Source organism: Oryzias melastigma, linkage group LG1 (genome assembly GCF_002922805.2).
Source record: "Oryzias melastigma strain HK-1 linkage group LG1, ASM292280v2, whole genome shotgun sequence".
Classification (NCBI taxonomy): domain Eukaryota; kingdom Metazoa; phylum Chordata; class Actinopteri; order Beloniformes; family Adrianichthyidae; genus Oryzias; species Oryzias melastigma.
This window is the reverse complement of record NC_050512.1, coordinates 20,542,730-20,552,947: the sequence shown is the minus strand read 5'-3', so window position 1 is coordinate 20,552,947 and position 10,218 is coordinate 20,542,730. Positions and strand designations below refer to the sequence as shown.

Below are 10,218 nucleotides of genomic sequence, written 5' to 3'. Positions count from 1 at the left end.
CTTGAGAAAAAAAAAACATTTAAACGCTTTTTTTCGTTTCAATATAAGAAGTCCTTACACTTTAGCTAGCTAGTTGAACCGTTAGCTAATTATATACACTGATAGCATCAGATTTGAACTTATTTTTCCATTTTAAATTTCTTCTTTTTTTATTACACAACGTCGATTGATTTTAGGGGCACACGGACACAGGGACAATGCCCGTGGAAAGGACGGAGCTCCGTGGAGCAGCAGAACTGGAGAAACATTATGAGGTGTATGAAACCATCGGCTCAGGTAATGTCGTGTATTTGATTTGCATTATACCCGCAGTTTTTGATGTAGTGTTTAAATGCCTGTTTATTTTTCAGGTGGCTTTGCCAAAGTCAAGCTGGGTCGGCATATTCTAACGGGGGAGAAGGTTGCCATCAAAATAATGAACAAGAAGGATCTTGGGGTAGGTTAAAAAAGAAGTATTAAAAGTAATTCAAGAAAACACATAATTAAATTGCAATAATCTCCTTGGGTGTAATAGACATTTGCCTCAGACCTCAACACTGTTGTATCTTTTAGAATGTTACATTAATTAAAAAAAAAAAAAGTCAAAATGTACTTAAAAAAAGTTTATAATGCATACAAGCTTTTTAAACAGCTAATCTTAAATGAACAATAAATAACATTTCAGTCCAAATGAGTAAACTATTAAAAAAAAACTAAAACAATACTTACAAATGCATTTTTTTGATTTTTACATATGAAAGTCAGTGATGTCATACTAGTTTCAGGTTGTGTGTGGTATGTAAAGTTAGAGCGTTAAAGGATGTTAAAGGGTCACAAGCAACCTTTTACTCTTAAAAAAAAGGCAAAATAAAGTATTCAACGTGCAAAGTTACTTGAAAACAAGTCAGACTTCTGAAATTGTGTGTGTGTTTTTTAAAGACTAGAGAAAATTGCAAAGTTTAGCTGGTATAGCACCACATTTGGCAAAATTGAAACTCAACATTTCCATTATTTGTTCTTGCAGCTCTAAAATAGGATCTTTAATTGATCCCACAACAGACTGATGAAGCCATTTAGATGAACAACAAAACGTTTCATGATTCTAAGTGCATTTGCCATGACTCAACTTCAAGACAACACAACCTGGATGAATAACCTTCACCAACATCCCACAACAGAGAAATTGATATGTTACCATAGCTCTATAAAGAGCAGCAGATCATAAATAATCTAAAAATAACAAGTGTATATGTGGCATTGTGGAGACTAATTGCTGATGAGAGGAAAGATCTGCGAAAGTGCCTTTTCCACCACCGAGGGTGTTTCAGGCTCTGACCATAGACTGTATATAAAATAACAAACAATAATTTTTACAGTCTATGGCTCTGACTGAAGGAAGACACCTCGTTCAAAGAGAAAACTCCTAAATCAAACAAAAAGTTTTCATAATTGACTAATAGAAATTAGATTGTTGTGTTTTATTAGTCAAAAATATTTTCTAATATAAACTTTTCATGTAATTCTTAAAAAATGATTAAAGTTTCTAAAAATTGTATGCATGTATATTATTGTTTCATAGGATGACCTGCCTCGCGTGAAGTTGGAGATCGAGGCCATGAAGAACCTGAGTCATCAGCATATCTGTCGACTTTATCACGTCATCGAAACCTCCTCGCAGATCTTCATGGTGCTTGAGGTAAAGGACATCCAGTTTGATGTGTGTGTGTGATCTCATCTGGGATGTTGCATTTTAATTTTGATTTCTTACTTCCATTCTGTCTGTCAGTACTGCCCCGGTGGAGAGCTGTTTGATTATATCATTGCAAAGGATCGACTGCCAGAGGAAGAGACCAGAGTCTTTTTCAGGCAAATTGTTTCCGCCCTGGCCTACGTCCACAGCCAAGGATATGCTCACAGAGACCTAAAACCGGTACAAAGAAGGGTTGTTACATGCATGTTTGAGAAAACCGAATGAGATGAAAGATTAATTTAGGTTTAAATTTTATTTTTTTTTGTTTCAGGAAAACCTTTTAATTGATGAAGACCAAAACTTGAAGCTAATAGACTTTGGCTTGTGTGCCAAACCCAAGGTATCTCTCCATGTTTCTTCACCTACTGTGTGTAGAATATAATTGCAATGTGAACACTTTATTACATTAAAAGTATGAATATTTATCAAATTAACTGTTTTGTAGAAATCTGATTTTCATGGAGCTGCTTTTGTTTCAGGGAGGATTGAGCTATGAGCTGATGACGTGCTGTGGCAGCCCTGCATATGCTGCTCCTGAGCTCATTCAGGGAAAAGCATATATTGGATCAGAGGTAAGATGGGAAAGCTGTTTGTATACGTAATTTGGAAATTCAGAGGCTCCTTTAAAATTCAATAAAAAATGTGTTTTGGGTATTTTTAACATGTTCTTGTTGCACTTTTGTCATGATTGAGGGCATAAATAAAGAAAATGAATCTCCAAATTGCATTTCTGAGCAAATGTTTTATTCAAATATATGTAAATCAGGAGCAGACAAAAAAAAGTTTTTTGGTATGTAGAAAATATGGTGGGTGAGCCACAAGCTCTCTTGGCTGAGGGCTCAACAACAGGGAGGGGAAGGGGGGCGGAGTTGCTCCATGCCAGCAGTCCTGCCCACAAATTGGAGACAAATTTCTTATGAAATTGAGTTGAATGAAAATGCTGCTCTGCAGAAACAGCGTCCAAGACAACAACACAGGTTGTTGGTTTAGGCTAAATATGGCATAATAATAATTAAAAAATCTCTGGGAATGCTTTTAAAATGGATTAAAAGAACTCTGAGAACTCGTGTTTAGGGTCATCTGGAACCCAATGACTTTTGATTTTCACTGGTGTCCATGGTAGACATGAAATCCTGTCCATTGTCGTGGGGGAATAACACTTTAATGTAAGGGTGGGGTCACTCAGACCCCAAAAGATAGCACGAGGGTTATTCCTGGCACTCAGTAATAATGTTTAAAAATAATTTAGTTTTATAGTTCTGCTTTTATGACCATATTTAACAATCAACACTTCATTTGAAACGCTGCTGATTTGTGTAACGTTTAGGCTGATGTGTGGAGCATGGGAGTTCTGCTGTTTGCTCTGCTGTGTGGATACCTACCTTTTGATGACGACAACTGCATGGTTCTGTATCGAAAGATTACAGTAAGAGCACCTTTGAGTTTATTTCTAGTAAGCACAATTGGCAGATTTTTGTTTTTTTTTTATTTTTTTCTCATATTTATTTTATCCCCTTAGAGAGGTAAATATGATAATCCAGCCTGGCTGTCTCCAGGTAGCATCCTCCTCCTTAACCAGATGATGCAGGTGTGTATTTCTCTTTTTTTAAATTTATTTATTTTTTTAGAGGAATCATAATTTAAGCACTCTAGCATTTTCCAAGTTAAATACGTTCACCAGTGCCAAATGAAGACTAAATTCCTGACTTTTACAGACATTTTAAATGGTCAGATGATGTGATTTTTGACTGTAGTTCCTGTGTGTGTCCTGCAGGTGGACCCCAAGCGGCGCCTCACTGTCAAACAGCTGTTGAACCATCCCTGGGTGATGAAGGACTATAATAGTCCTGTCGAGTGGTTCAGCAAGCAGCCGGTACAAACCCTCTGAAAATAAGGATACAAACTCAAGCGGTGCAATTACAACATGCTTTTTGTTAAAAGGCCTCGTCACCAACCTCTTCTGTTACATAATGTTTCTTTTTGGTTTTTAACTTTTGTCCCATTTGGTCAATTTTTCTTATTTTTTAAAATACATACATTATATTATTTGGATGTTATCGTACCATATTTATAAAGAGTGTGTTACCTTGTGTTTTTACCTCCAAAGCTTGGCCACATAGACGAAGACTGCATCACTGAGATGGCAGTCTACATGAAGAGGTCAAGAGAGAGCACTGCTGCGCTGGTGAAGGAGGTGTGTGAACTGAGTGTCATTATTTTCAGAATGTTCTTAGGGTTTGATCACTTTGGTTTTTAAAAACCAATGACTTTCTTAGTGGAAGTATGACCAGACCACAGCCACGTACCTGCTGCTGCTGTCAAAGAAGCGGGGAGGAAAGCCTGTCCGTCTGCGTCGTGAACCAGCGGCGTGTGAGGACTCTCCTCTGCACAGAGAACTGCAGGTCAGGAGCCCGGATACATCTCCTCAAGCTTTCTGTCCACTTTCTGGACTGTCAAATGCTGGGTTTTATACCAACAAACATATTTTTCTCACTCTGAGTTTTGTCTGTTCCTTTCAGATTGGAGAGGGCCTTCACTTTGTTGAGGATGACGACATGGTGATTATCGGGTCTTTGGACTTGCGTTCAGACTACATTGATGACTGTCCGTGGGGTTCGGTCCCACAGTACATACCTCACGGGGTTAAAGGTCAAGCAGAAAGAATCACAATCAGAGATAAGGTATGTGGATGAGTAGAGGAAAATCTCCAAACATGACAATAATAGAAAGATTGAGAGAAGACGATGACAGAATTAAAAAAAATTAGATTTATTCTTTTCATGCTGAAGTATTTTATATATTTAAACATCTGAAAGAGCAGCAGCCAAGTAACAATTAAAGATAAGAAATAGGTACACATTTCCTATAACATTAACTTTTATATTTAAGACTATTTAGGAAAATCAATTCATCAAAATTAAAAATGTTTCTTCTTTGTTTCTGAAGAGATTAGTATCACCATCGGCGGAAAAAAGATGTATTCGGAGCCCGATGGAGGAGAGGGGGAGGAGGAGGCAAAGAGATCAAGAGCAAAAAAGTGAGAACAAGGAGAATGTTGCCGAGGACAAAGAAGCAGAAATGTTTGCGCTGCCTCCCCCCCGCACCCCTGTGCCCAGTAAGAGAAACCCACGCTCCATCAAGAATGTGTTAACAACACCCAATCAGAACGTCAGCGCCAACAAACCAAATACGCCGAGAGGTAAGATGAGTTTCTGCTCTATTTTGAGAATTTTTTTATTTTTTTTCCCTTCGTTTCATTCTAACAAGTTTGTTCCTCAAAAGAAAGGATTGAAAAATACTGTTAAATTAACATCATTTAATTGACTCCAAAGTTCCCTCTTTCATTTTTGCTGTTTTGGCCTCATAGTTTCCTCCTAATCACGAGTGCCACAGCCACATGCTGCACATTTGCAAGTAAATTGTCTTCCAGTAATAAACTCATTTATTGGGCCAGTTTTTCTCCCAAAGCCACTCATATTTCAATGATTTATCTGTCATTACGCCACTGAAAATGGACACGCGCACCCTTATTACTGTCCAACTCAAAGGTGAGGCGATTATCGGGCTGCTAATTCTATTCACTTATCTCTAAATGAAGGGCACTAATATGAATGGAGAATGATTAAAGTCTTAATTATTTGTCATCGTGCCTTTTCTGTTCAGATGTCCAGCCTCATTAGTTTCCTGTTGAAACTGTTTGCTAACTGGCTGCTGCTCCTGATAAACCAGAGGAGGCTGCCTTAGTGTTCTGCAGCTTCCTGTGTTTGAGCTGCAGTTTGGAGTAAACATGCTGACTGTGACAACCTTGTCCACACTCTTACACACACACACTCCGACTGGGCTGTGTATGTGTGTCCCCTGGCGTGTGCTTTGACAGGTGTAGCTGTCGCCTTCCTTTGGTCACTGTCCCACTTGGGCTGTAGTGACATGTGTTCTCTTGCCACTTAAGCCCAGCTCTCAGTCTTGTGTGTGACTGTGTGCACACACATATAGTGTCTGTGTATGTAATTTTGTCTTTTGGGTTCGAATCCAAAGTCAACGCCAGTCAGTTGCTCGCATTAAAGCAAAAAGACATCACATTTGACCTCTTGCTGGTCTAGAAGTTTGGGATTCTCTGATGTCTTTGTCTGCTTCTATGAGTGAGACATAGAATTAAAGACACTTTCCAATCATCTTTTGATCTATTTTCAAAGTTAGTTAGGATTAAGCTGACTTTAGCCAAAATCTAAAAGCTTTTGTTGTTGTCTGGGACATAGTTTCTGCAGAGGAGGTCTTTAGATATTCACCTCTGAATTGTGGGCGGGACTGTTGACACTGAACAACTGTATATAAGAACTGGACAGAGCGGGTGTGATGTCGCCCATAGAAAATGCCCTACTTCTGGCTCCAGCGAAATGAAGCCAATTCAGTCACCATTTTTTTGCAAAATGGATGCTAAGTTGGAGCCAGACGACAGTCTGAGTCAATATTTTTATGAAAAACAGGAGTAAGCTTGTTGGAAGTCCACACTGCTTCCACTAAAAGTGGCTCAGGAGAATCTGTCAAACCTTCAAGGTGGGGGCCCGCAGACATCACATGCTTTTACTGAAGCATTTGATTAGTCTGTTTAAAACTTGAATAACTTGCTATAAAAATATAATTTAAAAAAAAAGGGATTAGCAAGAAATAATATGACTGAGTGAGTAATAGCTGTTTATTTTTCTGTTGAGGTCGATGGGATTTTGGCTTCTTGGAGCCAGCAGCAACTTCCTGTTTGGGTGGGGAGGAGCCACTCTCAGTCCAGTTCTATTACAATTGTGTTTATATATGTCCTCAATGTTTAGAAAAATGCCACAAAAACCAGAGTGGGTCTTTGATGGATAATTTTACCACAATTCAGAGGTTTTCTACATTATAAATAACCTTTAAAATGCTTCCATTGTTATACGTATAAACTTTTGAATGAATTTTTTGCAGCATCAGAACCATATTTATATACGATGTAATATAGTTTTAGTTAGATTTCTAAACTGTCTTCATGAACACTTTATATCTTGGGTTAAAATATTCATTTTTTACTCTTTCTAGATTGGCGGTATGTAGCAAAAAAACCTGTTTGTTTTCCTTTTAGTTCTGATTAAATATTTGAAATTCTCAGTGCAATGAACAGATTTTTGTTTTTCACATTGAGTGTATGTCACAGGAATTTTTTGCATTTTAAACTTTTACTCAAAACAATTGCTTTAGTTAAACCATGACTTTGTGCAGTTCAGTCTCACTGATTAACAGCACTGTCCCATGAGAGTGAGTAACTTTGTTGTGTTTTTTTATAATAGGTGGTGACAGTGCATCCAAGGAGCATAAAAAGAAGACAGTAGAAAACAACGAAACAGAAAAAATAGAAATTTTAGCTTTTAGTCCAGAGCGAAGGTGAGCAGACAAGAGTAAAGACAGGAAACTGATATCAACCATTGTGATTAGTGAATATAGTGAATATTTACAGTTTTCTGATGCTTATTCTCTCTAGGTCAAGGTCGCTGGACATGGCTGTCACAGGGGATAGTGGGAAGAAAAAGCGAGCAGGGAAGATGTTTGGTTCTTTGGAGAGAGGGCTGGATAAGGTGATCACAATGCTCACCCCGAGTAAAAGAAAAACCCTCCGGGACGGTCCACGGAAGATTAAGGTACTCATACGTAATAATGGATCCACTTACACAATGGATCCAGTTTGTTTTTTTTTTTTAATTCAAAAATATTATCACAATTTCTTTTATTTTATATTTTTTAAGATTAGTTTGAATTAATTCTGAACTTGATAAATTCCGGTTCTTCCAGGCTCAGTATAACGTGACTCTGACCAGCCAAACCAACCCAGACCAGGTCTTAAACCAGATCCTCTCCATCCTGCCAGAGAAAAACGTTGACTACACACAGAAAGGGTGAGAAGCTCTTCTGTCCTTGCTGCCAAACTGTTCATCATTTTATAAAATACTAATCAAAAAATGTTCTCGTTTTTAGCTATACCCTGAAGTGTCAGACCTGGGGGGACTTTGGAAAGGTGACCATGGCGTTCGAGCTGGAGGTGTGCCTCCTGCAGAGGCTGGAAGTCGTTGGCGTACGCCGCCAACGGCTGAAAGGAGATGCTTGGGTCTACAAGCATCTAGTTGAGGATATCCTCTCCACGTCCAGTATTTAAAGAATGCCGAGTCTGAATACGCCCGTGAGTGTGTTCAGAGTACGCGTCCACAGACGTTCACTAATACTACGGAAACATTTCTCAAAGTCTATAGATATACGTTACAATTCGCTTGTGGGTTAGGGAATTTAAGCGTCAAAGTAAAATGCCTTTTTTTTCATTTCCTTTGCCAACTATTATACAAACATGCCTGCTGTGTTTGAAATAGAGCAGCACAATTTCAGCTGAACCTCTCGGCTGCTGTTTACTGTTTTATGTCTTGATGAAATTCAGCCCTTAAGGTGCAACACCTGACTGTTGAACAAAAACACAGAGTACCGCTGATTTACTGTCTTCGCTTTGTCTTTTATTTATGTGTTTACAGCTCTGTAATGATCTTTGACACGGTTATGTGAAGTATTTTTAATGTTTCTCTCTCTGTTTGTCTGTGAGCTTTTAACTAATCTTGTAAATTAACAAAATAAAAGATTTCAACTTTTATTAGACAGATTGTTGAATTAACTTTTTTTTTCTGCCCCCTTTTAAGCATTTGGTTAAAGATGACTTACTGACAGTCTCAGCCTATAAAATGTTAAGAATATTAGATGTCTACATTTCCCACTTCATTCATTTTTCACCTGCTTGTTAGATCTTTTACATTTTTTTAATGTTAAGTGTAATGTTTCAACCTGAGAATAAAAAAATATAAAATTAAAGTTAGATATTTGGATAGATTTTTTTCTCTTTTTTTGCCAATTATAAACCCTACTAAAGTAGCACAGATTAATAAACTGCATTGAATTTTCAAACCAAAAGGTCTTGTTGAGTGATTGGCATTGTGTTGTTTGATGTGTTAAAGCAGGAAGAATTCAGATAAAGAAATAAAGGCTCTGATATTATTTTAATGGGAGATATAATATAGTATTTTTTAACTTTAAAAAATCTGGGAGTTCTAGAAATTGCTTAAAAAGCTAATGGCTAAAGTTGTAGTGACCCATTCCAAAAGTAAAGTCCCATCAGTTGTCACGCTCATAGGTGTGTGAAATTTGTTCTTTGCATTTGACCCATCCCCTGGGGGAGAGGTGAGGTGCAGACTCAGCTGCACTCAAGAACCATTTGGTGGTTTAACCCCCACAATACCTTACTGCTGAGGGTCAAGCAGGGAGTCACTGGGTCCTCTTTTTAGTCTTTGGTATGACTCGGCCTGGATTTGAACTCATGACCTTCCAGTCTCAGGGCGAACACTCTACCACAGAGTCACTAGGCTGAAGTTGGAGGAAAAAAAAGCCACTTTCTTTATCCCTTTATATATATTTTTAAATCACTTTTCATAGTCCATCCATTCATCTCTCAGCTACTTTTTATTTGAAAGTCCTTGTTTTCTTGTATCTTGAATTTGACATTTTTAATGTGTATACGTTTAAAACTTGAAGGACCCTGGAGTGATCACCTTCATTGCTCCTCCCTTCAAACAGGTGGAGCTGATTTTCCTAAACTCAGTCTGAGCTCATTAGCCCATTCCTGTTTCAAATCCAAAGCAAAGAAAACACGTGGTTAGCACAAGGAGAGGATTAGCTGAAGAATTTGGAATAATATGTGTCATTGTTGAAGAAGGAAGAAGCTGACACAAATACGAGCTGGGCTGTATTTCAGGGTAGGTGGAAAAGTGGTCATTTGTTGCTCTTGAAACTTACACAATTTTTAGAAATACTTTGTTTTTGATTATTGTTTTTTTTTTAGTTTTATAGACTCTCTGACTTGTGGCAGACAATGAGGTTTTTCCTGATAATCGCTCTCGGACTACTTTTCCTATGTGAGTTCTGGTAAAATATGACCCTTAAAACTTGTGTTCGGCTGTAAACCTGCACCTTCTTAATTTTGCAGGGCTTCAGAGGGCTGACCAGTCAGGTGATAAAGACAATATTCAGGAGGTTAGTGAGGAAACATTCTGAGAGTAGATTTAAGGTACATAATTGTTTGTGAAAAGCCTTTTTCTGTCTTTTCCAGTCTGTGCTTTTCAAATTTCATTTTTAACATATTGTTTTTCTTTGGGGGTTTCTTTTCTGTCATGGAAAAACACATTAATAATTAGCATTTTTAAGCTTTAAACAAGATTTTTGAAAACAATAAAACGCTTCCGTGTCTTTATGAAATATTGTGACGCATTTAAAAGTTGGTATGAGAGCACCAGCGGAATTTTTACAAAAGTGTACATTAATTGAACTTTTAGTATGTTAAGGGCCATGCCCCCCCCCCCAGAAATAATAGCTTTTGGGATCATTTGTTGGATAGGAGGATGTGTCTGGCTTGAATTGATTGAATTCAAATTTAGTAG

General features: G+C 37.7%; 1 protein-coding gene across 1 annotated transcript in view; it reads left to right on the top strand.

The window, feature by feature from the left end:
- melk (maternal embryonic leucine zipper kinase) overlaps window positions 1-8,391 on the top strand; it is an 8,681-nt gene extending 290 nt beyond the window's left edge. The window contains exons 2-18 of the mRNA XM_024290245.2: window positions 177-276; window positions 351-436; window positions 1,559-1,675; window positions 1,766-1,909; window positions 2,001-2,069; window positions 2,209-2,301; window positions 3,057-3,155; window positions 3,249-3,317; window positions 3,504-3,602; window positions 3,837-3,923; window positions 4,006-4,131; window positions 4,249-4,410; window positions 4,676-4,928; window positions 7,045-7,138; window positions 7,236-7,392; window positions 7,544-7,647; window positions 7,727-8,391. Of these exons, the coding sequence (XP_024146013.1) occupies window positions 198-276; window positions 351-436; window positions 1,559-1,675; window positions 1,766-1,909; window positions 2,001-2,069; window positions 2,209-2,301; window positions 3,057-3,155; window positions 3,249-3,317; window positions 3,504-3,602; window positions 3,837-3,923; window positions 4,006-4,131; window positions 4,249-4,410; window positions 4,676-4,928; window positions 7,045-7,138; window positions 7,236-7,392; window positions 7,544-7,647; window positions 7,727-7,904 (2,016 nt within the window). The 5' untranslated portion in view covers window positions 177-197 and the 3' untranslated portion in view covers window positions 7,905-8,391. The remainder of the gene's footprint in view (window positions 1-176; window positions 277-350; window positions 437-1,558; window positions 1,676-1,765; window positions 1,910-2,000; window positions 2,070-2,208; window positions 2,302-3,056; window positions 3,156-3,248; window positions 3,318-3,503; window positions 3,603-3,836; window positions 3,924-4,005; window positions 4,132-4,248; window positions 4,411-4,675; window positions 4,929-7,044; window positions 7,139-7,235; window positions 7,393-7,543; window positions 7,648-7,726) is intronic.
- Window positions 8,392-10,218: the final 1,827 nt, after the last annotated feature.